This window comes from Lepidochelys olivacea (assembly GCF_965140295.1).
Source record: "Lepidochelys olivacea isolate rLepOli2 genome assembly, chromosome: 17".
NCBI lineage: Eukaryota > Metazoa > Chordata > Testudines > Cheloniidae > Lepidochelys > Lepidochelys olivacea.
The window spans coordinates 2452291-2467797 of NC_140427.1; the positions used below are offsets into that span (position 1 = coordinate 2452291).

General features: G+C 50.5%; 1 protein-coding gene across 2 annotated transcripts in view; it reads right to left on the bottom strand.

The window, feature by feature from the left end:
• SSH2 (slingshot protein phosphatase 2) overlaps positions 1 to 15507 on the bottom strand; it is a 134620-nt gene that overhangs the window by 15132 nt on the left and 103981 nt on the right. For both annotated transcript variants that reach the window (XM_084650844.1, XM_084650843.1), the window contains 8 exons: positions 12046 to 12167; positions 9475 to 9543; positions 8657 to 8722; positions 7854 to 8048; positions 6012 to 6105; positions 5711 to 5839; positions 2744 to 2790; positions 1022 to 1168 (listed from right to left, as the gene is read on the bottom strand). In XM_084650844.1, coding sequence (XP_084506970.1) covers positions 1022 to 1168; positions 2744 to 2790; positions 5711 to 5839; positions 6012 to 6105; positions 7854 to 8048; positions 8657 to 8722; positions 9475 to 9543; positions 12046 to 12167 — 869 coding nt within the window. The remainder of the gene's footprint in view (positions 1 to 1021; positions 1169 to 2743; positions 2791 to 5710; positions 5840 to 6011; positions 6106 to 7853; positions 8049 to 8656; positions 8723 to 9474; positions 9544 to 12045; positions 12168 to 15507) is intronic.

Below are 15507 nucleotides of genomic sequence, written 5' to 3' on the forward strand. Positions count from 1 at the left end.
CACCAAGGAGCTCGATGTGCTTTAGAAGTATATCTATATATACGCTCGGGTAAATCAGAGAGGCTTAATGATTTGTTGGAGAAGCAGCCATTGTCAATCGGGTCATCATCTCTGGGGCACGGGCAGGAGACAGATACAAACCCCCGCCACAAGAGGGTTAAAGGCAGTCCCTTGTTTGGAAATCCATCCCAGACTTGCTGGCAATGCATGCCAATTGCTTCTGTGACCAGCGTCTTCCTGAATCAGATGGCTGCTGGATTTATTATAGACAACCTAGAGAAGTGTTGGCAACCCACTGGCCTCCAGCTACCAGACTAGAAGTGGCCATTCAGATAGGAAGCCTAGCAAGCATCTCGTAGTGCTAATGGATAAGGGTTTTTTTCAGAGCAATGTCTGCCTGCTTTGTACGCAGGGAACGATTTGGATTTTGTTCACAGTTATGTTGCTTTCCAGTGTCTGCTGAGCTCTGCTTGTTGCCTTGTCCTCCCAACCCGCCCCACCTGTTTCGCCCACGTGTCAACAAGGCAAAAGAACTCTCTCCAGGAGCGAGTACCTTCTTTGTTACCTGTCTGCCTGGCACCTAGCACAATGGAGTGTTTGGGTTTCCTCGATGCTCTCATAATGTAAACCCCAAGGCTGTGTAACAAGTAACCCCATTCCCCTTTGGTATTAACAGCTGTGTTTGTATGGTTTTATGTCCCCTGACATTTTACAGAAGTTTAACACTTCAGGTGGTTCTTAGTTTCTGAAGCTCCGGAAGCAGCCCTAAGGCACTACAAATACAGGGCAGCCAAGGGGATGACTACACAGCAGCGTTTTTCCATCTTACTACCATGTGCGATTTTTGTAATTCAGACAGACAGAAAGGCCCATTGCACACAGTAACAGCAGGAACTGAGAATGCAGATGTCTTGGTCCTAACGCAGGACAAAGGGTAGTTGGAAAGAGAGAATGGCCAGAAGGAAACATTGCATTACTAGGAGCTTGCTGTATTGTGTTCGTTCTTTAAGTGCAGACTTACTTGGCTTTGGAGATGAATTTGTAAGTGTCGTTCCAATATGCCAGCAGATCTGTAGCCTCCTCATCGTACACCCGGATGTTATGGTACTCGAAGACGCCTGGGAAGAAGTTATCTATTTCTCGAGTGACATTCAGAATGTACCGCACCCTGTGTGGAAACAGAGGGCAGATAAGATTGGACAGTCTCTGCAAGGAAATGGGTTTGCCTTGTTTTGAATTTGTTTGGAGCCAAGCAGTCAGAGTTACAAGACTACAACACAGAGCAAGCCGATTTGGGAGTTAAACTTCAATGCAGGGAGGAAGGGATTGATTGCGAGGCCAGGCTAAGGGTTTGCTGTGGAATTTCTAACTTAGTCTCTGTGGAAGGGACTTCGGTCTGCTGTGAATGAAAACCAAACCAAACCAAGACTGGCTGGCCAGCCCGCCCATTCAGCTGCTCTGTATTGCACAGAAGGGCCAGTGGTGGTCACTTGGCATATGCTACAATACAGCTTCATCTCTTCCTGCCAGCTGGAAACCATCCCCCTGGGAGACGCACAATCCCCTTTCCAATCTCCATTCCTATTGGGCCAGTTACCACCAGTGTTGGGAGACTAGGCTGTAAGGGCATTAGCCTGAAGATCCGTGCTCTCGACAACATGGGACCCTCCTAACACGCCTCTCTCCGGGGTCTAAACAGGAGTAGCCGCCTTCTTTCTGGGATTTGCACCAGGCCCTTCACTTTAATCCAAGACACCAGACTAGTCTCAGAATTAAGACCACAGCGAGCCAACTCCTGATTGGACCCTCTTGTATTCTGCAGCTGCCCAGAACCCAGAGAAACTAGAAGAGCATTGCCTGTGGTTGGGACAGATTTGGTTCTTCTCCCCAGCACAGACCATTCTGAGCAGTAAATGGCTGAGGGAAGCACATGGTATTCACATGTTAGACACCCCAAGCCCCTAAACTCATGAGAGATCTGCAGCCTCCATGTCTTAGCAGACAGCAGCAGAGTTTCCAGGGGAAAATGCCCTTTGTCAGGCTAGGAGCAGGTGTTAGGTGGGGAGGACTGAAAAGCGATCAGCTCAGGATGAGGAGAGATTGGTGTAGTAACCTAGCCAAGTGAGAAAGCCAGTGGTTTCCCTGCATGGTCCATCGGGATCGATGTGGCCTTAACCCCAAACCTTACAGAAACGAAGGAGGAACGTTACCCCTTTGAGCTGCAAGATGCTCAGTGCAGCCCCTGCTCTCAGGCAGCGATGGCTGCTTTGACACACACTTGTCGCTTTCTTGCCACCATGCAGCTGTCTGCCCTGGTTGTGAGGAGTGCCTCCGAGCAGCGCATGCAGGGTTTCCTCCCACCCCAGGAGTGCAGCACGCTGAGCCCAAAGAAAGGCCCCCCAGAGAGCCAGCTCTGTGCTGTCTATTTGGCAAGGGAACTGCAGATCTCGGTTACCCGTTGCTATGTGACCATCAGCTGCCTGCACTTGTCGGTGGGATTTCAGTCAAGGTCAGGGCCTCCAAAGCCTTTCCTTCCCTGTCTTTGTATGTGGGATTTGGGGGCTGGGGTGCTACTTTCCAGTTCACTGTTACCATGCCTGGTTTGCAAGCCCTCATTAGCACACAGCAGCAGGAGGTATGGGATGGAAATTTGGTTGTGCAGTGACTTAGGTAAGGCAAGCCTTCCTATCCGTGCCCAGCAGCTTGCATGCAGGGGCCTGCTACACAGCTCAAAGCTGCTTACCCTCTGTTCTGTAAATCTTCCAAATTGGAGGCATTCCACTCAGAACCCTGTGCAAAAAATAAAAAAGGGAGCATCAGAAGAAGCGTACACCACTGGGAGGGACGGCCCACGTGAGCCGGGTGCGAGCTGCAGGGAGCCAGCGAGCTGTGCAGGGAGGTAGCTGGCCAATCCAGTGCTGTAAACTGAGATTTGTTGAAAATACAGATGGTAAAAGGGAAAAAAATAGTGCTCCTGTCTCACAGCACAGCCACTTATCTCACTTTACAATCAGACCCACCCTGAATCAACAGGAAGCCCTGCAAGCCAGAGCCAGGTAGAGCCCTAGCTAGCTTCCTGCAAGCCACTGAGAAACCTAGTTCAGAAAAATAAAGACAGGCCTCTTCCCACACAAGCCCCTGCCTCTGACTCTCCTCTATGAAAGAGAACCAGTCTGCAGAAAGAGAGAGAGAGAGAGAGAGAGAGAACCTCTGAGCCGCTCTCTACATGGGTTCCCACATCAAAGACAGGAGGACAGTTTTTTTCCTCTTGCCTATGTGAGCAGAGAAACCAGCCAGGGAAGCATGTTTTCGCTTCGCTATCTAAGTGGCTTCTCCCTACAGCGCAGACAGGGCCTCCAAGCCAAGCTGAGTGTCCACTATCCAAACACTACAGCTTGCGTGGGAAAGAGGACGAAGGCCACCTTGGGAGCCAGTTGCCAAGAGGAGCCAAGGGAGGTGGAAACCTCAGCTGCCCACTTCCCCTGCCTCCTCCTGCAAAGTAGTTTCTGAACTGAAAGGTGGGGGTGGGGAGGGCTAAGTGATGGGCGGGGGGCAGCAGGGGAGGAGGAGAGGAGAGGCAAACGAAGCCAGCATGAAGGAGATGGATGAGCAGCTGCCTCAGAAGCCCAGACACTCTGCAGTCCAGGATAAGAGAGGAGGAGCAAGGTTCCAACCCCTAAAGCATGGGCGGCTGCGTGACCGTGTGCCCAGCCCGAAGAGATGGACATCCCTCCCGTGGACCAAGCTGCTTGTGCAGTGGGAGCTGAATGGGGCAGAACTGTAACCTGGCCCTGGTGGAAAACAGCCCCACTTGAGGCAGGGTCAGCGGTGCCTGTACCGAGCCATGGTGGTAACTCTGATGTGCCCAGACATTCTTCCACTCAAGACAATGCTGTGCAAATGAAACCCTTCCCAGCACATCCAGCTCGCAGCAAGGCTCATGTATTCCCACTGGGATAGGGTCCTCTGACCTCTCCTGCACGTGATGTAGAAACCTTGGGGAGGTCATTTTTAAACACATAAGTTCAGCTGATTCTCTCCCCAAATGGACGTGCACCGTTAAAACGATGACAGCGTCATCACCCGGGGCCAAGGCCAGGCCACTGCGCTGAACAGCATGCTAGGAAGACGAGCGTCTCCCCACAAAGCCCCATGCTTTGGTGCCTGGGACTGGGGATAAGACTAGTAGCACCTGAGCTAACGCCAGGGAGGTCACAAGCCCCATGAGGCGTCAATGAAAAGCTGTGGCTTGCCAGCCCACAGGCTCTCTGCTCCGCCCAAGCCGGCGAAGAGAGTCAGCCTGCCAGCTGCAGCAGAGTCATGGGAACCACATGGCTCGCGGTTTGCTCCGCTTAACAGTAACTGCCTTGTCTGGGTCTCAGATTTCCTCATCCCTCGCTGGGTTCTAACACGGCTCCCTCCTGCTAGTGAGGTGCACAACGCCTTCCAGAGAGTTCACTGCACAGACCTGGCCTCTTCGCTGTATTGTGCTCATGAATGAAACTGCTGGCTGAACCCAACCTTATTGTCCTTTGCAAACCCTGCTACTTCGCTTCCGCCCCTGGGTGCCGCGAGCCATAGAGACTGACTTTGCTGAGTGCTGCCTGGGAGCCTTTCCTGCATGGGCTTGTTTGCATCCAATCCCCACAGCTGTCTGAAGTTGCCTGGATTACATCTGACTACTCTGATGAGCTTGTACGAACTTTTCACTGGAAACCACCCGGGCAAAGCAAGTCCTTAGCCTGAGACACTTTTGCTGCTTAACTTGTCTGCCTCCCCTCCACCCGCCCACTTTCTCGGAAGCGCTCCCGTTTCAAGACACTCTGCCTCCTGAGCTGTTGAAAGAAACTAGCTTCAGAAGGGTGGGAGACGTGGCCTCCTTACTTGGGCTAGATTGGCTCGTTCAAGGAGTGGCGGCTCTGTGTAAAAAACGAGCAGACCTCACGCTAAGCCAACAAAGCTGGGTCCATCCCTTGGGGTTGGGAAATCAAGGGGAGGGCTGGGAAATCAAAGGGAGGGCTAACTCACCCTCGGGGATGTGGTAAGTAGCCAGGCCCTGGCAGCGATGAAAGGCAGTGAACTAAGCACAACATTAAAGGCAAAATGTTTACGTGGCCTTAAGTGGATAATCTGCAGGGTGGTTCTTTGTTAGGCTCCTCTGTTCCTGGCTGAGAAATGAGTTCAAAAGATCTCTGCTGTTACAGGAAGTGTAATTCCACCTGTGACTTACACAACCCTTCCCTGCCTGGGTTCCAGTTTGCTTTTTTTGTCATTGCTGTGGCCTCCCAAGGAGAGGTACACCCCGGTGATCTCATACACAGACTCTGGTATGGGATTAGGGATTTGACTGTTACGTGCCAGTAGAAATTGGGAGCGAATTCAGGTTTGCGCGCGGAAATGCTGAGATTTGCTTCCCTCACCTGGAAGCTGTGGAAGGGAGCTTCAGCAAGGCTGGATTGATCACACTGGGGTCAGTGCATCCAAGACACCAGCCAGCTCTCAGCCAATAGTACCTCGCCTTATGCATCTGTGAATGCATGAGCTCTAGGAGCAGCTACTGTTCCACTGATGGGAATGTGACTTCGCACAGAGATCAGCCCACTTAAGGCAAGAGGCATTATTTGCAATTACAGGCCTGTTCTCAGTCACACAGACATCTTGTGATTACCAACAGATTCTACCTTGCTGAGCCATGGTCTTAAGGGCTTACCAGAAAGACATGGTCAAATATCTGCGTGGGACTGTCCATCTGCCCAAGGATCACAATCATTTCATTGTCGATGAACTCCTTGAACTCCCGCAGATTGCACACCATCTGCATCTCCAGCTCCGTGCGGATCTGAGGAGGAGAAGAAAGCTGGGTGAGTTCTTTTTCCGTTTCCCCGGGCAGAATAAAGGGACAATGCTCGTGTTGTGCAGTGCCCTCCGTGCTCCCAGTAGCCACCCTCCTCACCCGCAGCGTTCTCCCGCACCCTAGTCCCAGCATGGGCAATGGCAGGCTCCCTGCTCACCTCTTTGGATGTGATGTTCTCCAAGTCTTTCTGCATCATGATCTCCCTTAATTTGGTTTTAATTAACCGCTCTGTACGCTCACGCTCCGTGGGGCTAGGAGAAGGAAGCAACAGCCATTTACTGCTAGGTTGGATAGAGTTGATTCACAGTGGTTTTTAACTGGTTAATGATGCTATGCAGATGCACCGAGTGAGACACTGCTGAGAAGATCCCCACCTGGGAGGAATCTAACGCTTTACCTCTGGATCCCCTTAAACCCAGATCAGGTTCACAGCCACACTTTATATGGAACAAACACCGTAGGATGGATCCAGTACTTTAATGGCACGCCATAAAAATCTCTCCAGTATTTTGCAGTTTCAGTGGCTTCAGGCAGCGTATTACCCCTCTGCTAGTCTCCCAGCTTCCCCCTTACCTTTCTTGGAAAGGTAACAGCTCCACACCTCCTTACATGGAGACAGAGTGCAGCTAAGCCTGTGTGCATTCCACCAGCCTCTGCTGCCTGTCGCCTTATCGCTGGTTGCAAAAATAGCTTTACTAATCAAGCAGGATGGTGGCAGTTGTACTGTAGCTCTGGTGCTCCGAGCTGGCTCACCCAGCATCCAGAGACGGGGCCCAGCAGTGACATCTCACACCTATTCTTGCCGTCTGCAACGCTGCCAAGACAACAAATGCATGGAGGCTTCTGCTTTAGGAGCAACTAGAATTCCTCTCCAGCTGGTGGTTTAAGAGTAAAAGAATTACAAAAAATACCGGTCCTTTTAATCACAGAGCCCTGCCAGGGACTCCATAGGCCCACAGCCTGAGATTTTTCAGTGGAGAAAGGGTGGGTTTTTGAAAACATGAACAAATCATGGCAGACTATTATGCTGGCAGCCTGCCAGAGTCTTGCAGCTCACTTCCCTGTATGTTAAAAACAATCAGGTGTGAAGACTCATTGGCAGCTGAAATGCTCCACATGATTATCCGCTCACTGCTCTGCTAAGACAACTTGAGCCCTGCGTGCTGTAACAAAATCTATGGGAAGGAACAAAGCGGGCAAGCAGCCTGTGATGGCAAAAAGGCACGTCCTCCGTTCTCCTTGGGGGGAGCGTGGGGACTATAGCAGGAAGGAGCTCTTGAGGTAATGCCATTGCTCTTAGTGCTGCAAGGAGAGGCTACGCAATTATTGACAACTGGTTGGGAGCTATTTGTAAGCAGGCAGCTTGGAAACCTGGCCCCACTACCAGCATGGCCATCTCAGTCACTGTCCTGATGCGCGCCGCCAGCCAGCGTCTTCCCACCCCATTCCTCAAGGAGATAAACGCACTCGTCTCTACCCCACATTTAATCATTAGACACCTCGACTGGATCAGCTGCTTGAGGCTTCCCAGCTAAGAGGCATGAAAGTCTCTGGGCCACGCAGCAAGAACAAAATAAAAACCCAGTTTATGATAAATCAGCAACATGCCCATGTAAGCTCCTGAGCTGGTCTGGAGTTGGAGACAAGCTCCTGGGTTCTACTCCCAACTCTGCCACCAACTCCCTCTGGGGCCTTGAGCAAGTCACTTCACCTTCCCCATCTGTCAAAGGGGATAGTATTGCCCAGACTGAGGGACAGAGAGCGCTCTGGAAGTGCAGGGAAAATGCTGAGAATCAGCACTGAAAAGGACACAACAGGGTCCCCATTAGCTAGTTTTCCAGCCTTGATGTTTATTTAATCCAGGATCCACCTATGAATTTGCAATGATTCCTGTTGACAAGGCATGAAACCTGATTCTATGGGGCTGCATCTCCTCCAGTGGAGGTTTGGTGCTGCACACGGCAGAGCCTCGCTGCCCAGCAGAGATGGGTTTGCTTACACATCCGTGAAGAGGGTGGGGGAGTCGGGCCGATGCGATTGCACATCCTGCATGGTGTTCCATTCGTTGACTGAAGACTGGTCAGAGTTGATGTGGCTCTCATAGTAACTGACCCAGGTGAGGAAGAGGCTCCCTGGGTAGTAGTTGTGACTTCGGGCCACCTCACAGGCCTTGTGTAAACTCTGCAGGGCAGACCTGGAAGAAGCCCCCACACATCAGCATCTCCCCTGAGGACGAAGAACAAACTCCAGAGTCCCACCATTCCCATTCACTACGGCTGGCTGGGCTGTGGGGCAGCACGTCCTGCCTCTGTCACTTAGGACGCAGGTCTGAACCTGGATGCAGTGGTACCCTCGGCCTACAGTTGCCTGGAAAGGTTACTGCTTAATGCAGGGCCTGACTGTAAAGTCAGCTCTGGACTCACACACACAGCAAAGGTCTCCGGTTTGGATTCAAAAGAACCCTGCAAAATGGCAGCTCACGCTCTGACTGCCCTTTGCAACACGTCACAGGAATCATTCTGAAACCTGGTACCGGCCTTTGGAGAGCCACGTCACTCACTGCACACACACGAGCTACATGCCCCCTAGAGCTGAAGAAATGGTCGTCTTGATGTTACAGACTCCACCTGCAGTTACTGTACCCACGCAGCACAGCTCCCTGGGTGTCTGAGCAGGTGCCGAGGCCATGCGCCTGGGTCTCGCAAGACCTGGGTGACACACAGCAGCACCCGCTTTGTGAAAGCAGAAGCATGTAAAATGCCTTGGCTAAAGGAGCCTTGAGACAGAGGACAAAGTCCTTACCACATTGCTTGAACAGACACCGGCTTGAACACATGCACCCTGTTGTCCGTTGATACGCTGAACCCACTGGTGAAAGAAAAACATTGACCCATTAAGAATGACACTTATCATGGAGTCTTTTTTCAGCCAACCACCATTAACGTGTAAGCAGCCAGGACAGCAAAGGGAGAATCCAGGACACAGATCTGTTTGGCCAGTTTCAGCTAGAGGACTGATGCAAATAGCATGGGACAGCTCTGGGCAGGCTCATTTTTAGTGGCGGCTGTTCAGCAATGAAGCCAGGACGCTGGCTGAAATAAAGGCGTTGGTCAGCCACAGAAGCAGCAGTGCCCAGGTGAGCAGTTTACCCAGGCTACATTCAAGTTCAAAGCCAGAAATGGAAACTACACGGTACAGCTGAGCGAGGCAACAAAAGCTGCAAAGGTCATTCTCTGGGCAGTCCGTACAATCCAGGAGGACACTGGGCAATGAAGACATCACACTTGCATTTACACTTAGCAGAATATGGTTGTCCCTACAGGTGCTACACATCAACACTTGATAGGATCCCTTTTCAGAAGCTTTCACCCCCATCCCCTCCCCACATAGAGTGAAAGCTTCTTAACAGCAGCTTATGCGCACACATGTGTAAGCTGCTGCCTAACTGCAAGGCAATTGGTTGTTGTCTCCCACAACAACTGTGATTTGAAGGACAGCCTGAGCTGCCCCTATTGACAATAATTTGAATGCAATTCTACACACTATCCTCTGTGTGCAGCATAATGAACAGAACACAGAACCCCTCTGCTTCCCAGCCAGAACATACAAGAGACACTTACCCGTCCCCATCCAAGTGAATAAGGGTGTCGCTCCACAGAGGCAGGACCAAGCCCATTGTGCAAGTGCTACTGTAATAAGAAACAGAAAGTCAGCTGTTGTGCCATCCGCTTACCCTGCTACTCTTCAGATTTGTACAGCAATGGTTGCAAACCCACTCATATTGATCTGAAATACTGACCAGACCCCTCTCTAACCTGAGTCTTGTTCTCTACAGATGTCCTTGGAAGTGCAAACGCTGTTTGATATGGGCTGTTAACCAAAGCGGTGGTATGGTCGTCCCCCTGCAGCAAGCTTGTAATGTTAGTGTATTCCCAGGGTGAATTCAGAGCAGCAGGCTCTATGCAGGAGGGCAGAGGCCAAGCCACCCAATTTTCAGTCAACTCAGGGTTTTTACACTTTAACAAAAGGAACCGTCCTGATTTCTTTCAGGTTTGTCAGCACAAGTGGCTCATGTCTAGTTGCGATTTTGGAATCCAGGGTTCTCTGTTTTTATTGGTCGTTCAGCCACAGCTGCTAGGAACTCAGGCGAGTGTAATTTCATGCTAGTCCGAATGTCAGCAATGGGAAGGAAGGTATGGTAGGTTGTGCACTGCAGCACGCCACCCCCATCTGCAGATTTCCCTGTGTCCCCCACAATGGCTAAGCACAGGCTGCCACAAGAGAGACTTATGGGAAAGGTCTTTGTTCTTCCAGTAGCTGCTATGTCTTTTCCCTCATTTGACTAGCATGCCATGTTTGATCACATGGAAAGGCTTTGTCCTCTCTGAAAGAAAAGGGAAACCCAGGGATAAAAGCAGAAAAAGTGATGGAAGAACTGACGGGGAAAAAAACCTGTACGTGTCAGGTTGCCAAGGGGAAAAGCCCAACCCAAATTAGGAGGAAATTGCCAGGTGATCAAAGCAGGTGCTTTCAGGGAGCATCAGAGTCTATTGTCCCGCTCTCCAGTTCTTCACACTGGGTGACTGGAGCGCAGGGGAGGCAAACAGAGACTCAGACTGGACTGCGGACATGCACGCTCACATGAGGAATGGCCGCAATGCCTGGTCCCCGGAGACAGTCACAGGCAACTATTTCTGTTGACTAAATGAGATGAGCTCATGGAAAAAGGAGTTTTTAAAAGGCTCCCCAAGGTGGCCAGGGTATTTTTAGTGATACTTTTCAGCGAGCATTTACCAGGGGCCTTAGCAACAAGTCTGTATTGAGTTATAAATAGCAAGTGGGCGGGGGGGGAGAGGGGGTAGGGACAGCATGACAGTCTAGAACCCAAATAATAGCAAAAAGCTAAAAAAGCCTGCGCCGTGTTTATCTGCGCATCTGAGACGGGGGGACAGCGAGCCCTCACTTGTCTGCATTCCAGAGGGCAGCACTGGTATGCCAGACCCAAGAGCAAATTCCCCGCTCACAGAATTCTGTGCAAGACCGTAATAATTGTGCTAGTGGACCCATGACACGCACCGGGTTTGATTTTCAACCCCGCTGCACACAGCACCAGCAGCGCACGGGCCCCAGTTCTTTTGTCCCAGTTCCTTCTGAGCCAAGCTTCCCAAGCACCGCTAAAAGTTAAGCACAGTGGCTGCTGAGATAGCTAAATGACAACCAGGAAGGCGGTGTCAAAGGCGAATGGTTTCAGCCAGCCATGTGATGGCCCCAAGGACTGGTTCCGTGTAACAACTCTGGAGGAATTTTTCTGACATGCATCGCACATAACTCTAAGGTTGGCAACATTCATTCCCATACTGTGGTTCTATTCAGATGTTCTGGGGCTGATGCACACTCGCTGTTTCCACTGATAACTTCACAGGAAATTAACAAGAGGGCTTAGGACCTGGGTTCCTATTCTCTCCCCTCTTAGCTAAGACTCAGATTGGTTTGTGATGCTTTAGGGTTCATGTCCTCCCACCCCACCCCCTATAAAGAGCCCAGAGTCCTAAGTTTCACCTTTAGGAAGTCTCCGCCCTACAGCAGCTGGCAGGCCTCTCCATGGCTTCTGGTTACACAGACAGCAAAGACTACTTAGTGGACACATTTTGCAACTGGTCGGAGAGGTCAGCCACAATTTACATAAATAAAGTGAAAGCACTACACCGTGCTGACACACAAATGGCGGGAGAGCGCACGCACTGAGTAACCACTGCCACCAGAGCACCTGGCATTTCCTTCAGACCCTTTGTTCCCCCACCACAACCAAGCCTCCTCCAGGCGTCGGGGTCTGAGTGCTCCGCCTGACCTGGGAAAAGCATCTATTGTTACAGCTTTTTGTTGTACAGACTCTAGGGAAATCAGACAAGTTGCGGATAAGCAGGGCTTTGGGTCTTGCTGCATTCAAAACTCCTGCAGCTGCATGGGAGACTGGTTACGCTATTTTTCGGGAGTTCCAAATGCTGCATGTCCTCTGTCCCTCCTAACTCTGAGTTGCTTCCCCCGTCCCAAGTCCCATAGCCCAGGCTCTGTGTTTCAGAGATGCACCAAGCCTCCAGACTCCCCACCACATCCTTTCAAGATGTTAGAAGGAAATCTGGGGGCTGGAGAAAGAAAGCGAGTCTAGAGGTTGAAGCAATCTGCCTAGATACCTGTCGTTGGAAGAGAAATCCATTCCGAGGACAATGCTTTCCTCAGTGTCTTGTCTGCCATTGGTTGAAACTACCACCATGTATCTAGTGCGGTTCTGGTACGTACTTTCCAGTCTTACTGCCTAAAGGTCAAGGAGACAAAACAAAAGGTCAGCAGCAAAGCCAGTGAAATGTACAGCTGTGACTTTACAAAGCATCATTCCATGCTGATGTTTGGCACAACAAGCAGCAAGGCCTTTTGCACCAGCACAGAAGACCAGAGCCTCTACACTGGGTAAGCAGTACTGCCGCAAAGAGAGAAATGAGAATCATTCTCTCAGCTCTCTCGGACGTCAGGATCTGCTCCTTACACCCACCAAGCACTTGCCTGCAGACGTGCCCTGTTCATCCAGGTTGCATTCAAACACTATTGCCAGCAGTATCTGGGGATAGCTGCCACAGTCCTCTGAGCAAGTTGGCATAGTTAGTCCTAGGAGGTGGCACAGAGGGGGCTCAGCACCATGCAGAAGTTAAGTAGCACTTCAGAGAAATGGGTCCTTCCCTGAAGCTATCCTCACTGAATTATGGTAGTTCCGAAAAGCCTCTCGACCAACTTCACAGACAGGTGGGCAGATCCCAGGAGTCTAAATCAATCCATGGTCCCTTGCTGGGCTTCTGAGCCCACACAACTCTGTAACTGTACCCTTCCCTGTGCAGAAATAATGCTCATTTCCTAGAGCTGCAGGGAAAAGCTTGTTTCCGAACTCCACATCCACAGACCAGCGAGGCTGGATGCCATTATGTCTAATTGCTCCCGCCCTCTTCCAGGCATAACCCTTTTTGAGCACAGGGACCCGCAAATATACCGAGAGGAATGGACTGGTATCTTATTTAAATCATTTCTTTAAATGATTGACTGACTAGTTGATTCTGTCCCTAAACCCAGCACAGCTGGTGAAACTCAGGCAGCAGCCTTCCCGCGTGCTTTTGACAAGAGCTGACCGCGAGAGAGGCAAGTCGGCAAGATCCAGGAAGGCTGCATCACAGAGCCCGGTACAGTAACAAGAAACCAAGAGGAACTACATTCAAATGACCTACGCAAGTCTCCGTAAGATCAGAAGTTGATTAGCTGTGGCGTGCCAAGGGGACGGCACGCAGACAGAGTGCATTTGGCTAGGCCAGGTTCACCTATATGGATCTGTGGGAGGCAGTTCCTTTTGCTTTTAGTGCTTTTGGACTCGGTCCCAAGACATCTGCAGTTATTTTAGTCACAGAAACCCAATTAAAGATAGACTGGGATGCCATTAGGGAGGAGATGTCTTAATTATGATCTATTGGGTGGTGTGTTTGCTTTGGGCAGTCTAATCTCGCCCAGAGTCTGAGTGTTTACATTTGCACTGTTACACCACTTCCTGAACTTTTCAGTGAGCCATGGGGAGCCAATGAGGATGAGAAAAGCCTTGTCTACATGAGCAGCATCAGTGAAGCCTCCCAGTGTTGTAGCTGGGGCAACAGCTGGCACAGAGGCATGACTGGCATTTCAGCCACCACTAGACCAGACCTATCCAACACTACAGCAGACTCGAACCACGACAAGGCACCCAGCTTGCAGCGTGACGGGGTGCAGGCAGATTGGAAGACACACTGCATGGTGGGAGAGGTGCCCTCACCCCACTCTACTCGGAAGGAGTCGCGCCAGAGCCAGCCTCATTTGCCTTCTCATTCCTTAAGAAGGAGAGACATGAGTTTGCATTTCTGCAGGCCAGCCCTTCCAGACGGGATTGCAGCCAAAGGGGGTGACTTCTAGGACTAGCAGTTGACAGCAGATTGCAGAGGAAACAGTTGATTCTGACCCCAAAGAGCAGAGGACAACCAGGGTCTTGGTGGTTCAATTTTTTCCACCCACACTAGGACACAAACCCCATAGGATAAAACAGATTGAACTGCCTGAAAGTGGAGTGAGCAAGCAATGAATAGCACAATAACCACCCTGCACCCAGGGACCTGTCAGAGGCTCCCGAGGCTTGTCTGCAGCCAGAGGATTAGTGTAATCTAATTTACTTCACTAAACCAATCTAGGTAGCTGTAATTAGCTGTATGGCTTTAATGTAAGACCCTTTAGAGCAGGGCTGACCAAGCAGGTGCCAAAGGTCACATGGCCTCAAGTTGCTGAGACAGGATTTTCATAGGAATGATTATGAGAAACTGACTTTTGAGGATCAGCACTTAATACCCCCGCTCCCGCTGACAGCCAGTGTGGGTGCAACTAGGAGGCAATCTGTTTCGATAAATTGACTGGAATAATCAATAATTAGCTCTGCACTTCTAAACCAGGTGACACCAGAGGATCTCAAAGCAATTCACAATCAGAGTCTCAACTTGCTTGTGAGGGAGCTGCAATTCCCAATCTCCTCCTCCAAACCGGGAGCTCATTCTCGACCAATGGCAGTGATGCCATGATGAAGCACGACAGAATCAGTTGCATCAATTACTACCCACCCCACCAACATGGCTGTCCTAGCAATAGTGGGTTACGCAGAGTCACTGGGACCTCTCACCAGCTGATCCATGCGAGAGGATGTTCTCTTCTCAAATTGAGAAACTGACCTAGTACTGGTAATATAAAATCTATGGCAGCTCTTCCTGTAACCAGGGTCTGTCTTTAGACAACATGTTGTGATTACAACACAGCTTTCCCCTCACCTGCAAGCTTTTTTGACCACAAATGACATCATGCAGTATTTAGCCACCCACATGGAAGCACATTATGGAGGTCCAAAGCCAATACAGAAGCCTTACCCATCACCTGGATAGAGAGTAAAGAAACTTGTAATGCCTACGACAGGACTGTGGGAATTTATAAGCTAGAAATTTGGTTTGGATACAGAACAAGTTTAAAAGCTAGCTGCCCAATTTCTACATTCTTCCACATTCCAGAAGGTTCTTGTACAACTTAACCCCTTGCCTTCGTACTACTGGTCTTACACTGGTCTATTAAAGGGCCCAATCCTGCTCCCCTTGAAGCCCCTGAGAAGTCTGCCAATTGCTCCAACAGGACCAAACGCAGACGCTTCAGCTGTCCTCTAAAAAGTAATGCTGCCCCTCCAAAGAGCAGCAGCCAACACACAAGAAGAGAAGTGGGGTTTTATGCTCTTTACATGACAAGTCTCAGCTGAATGTACTATTTTAATGAGTCTCTTACAGCTCTGTGCACCCTTCATTTGTCAGGAATCAATTCAATTCAGATGGACTTCTGACCTCAGCCTCAGGCAAGACACTAGCATTCCGAACTGAACGCCACACAAAAGGCTGTGTGTGTTCTTAGCCTACCATCCCGATTCGGCTGTTAACAGGGCAAACTGGTCTCACAGTGCAGAGAGCAGCCAGCAGTACTGCTGAGGGACGCATGCTCAATAGCCACAAGCATTCTGACTTTGGGCCCCAAGCTGCAAGGTGCCAAGGGCCCTCTGGGATGTGAGTGTT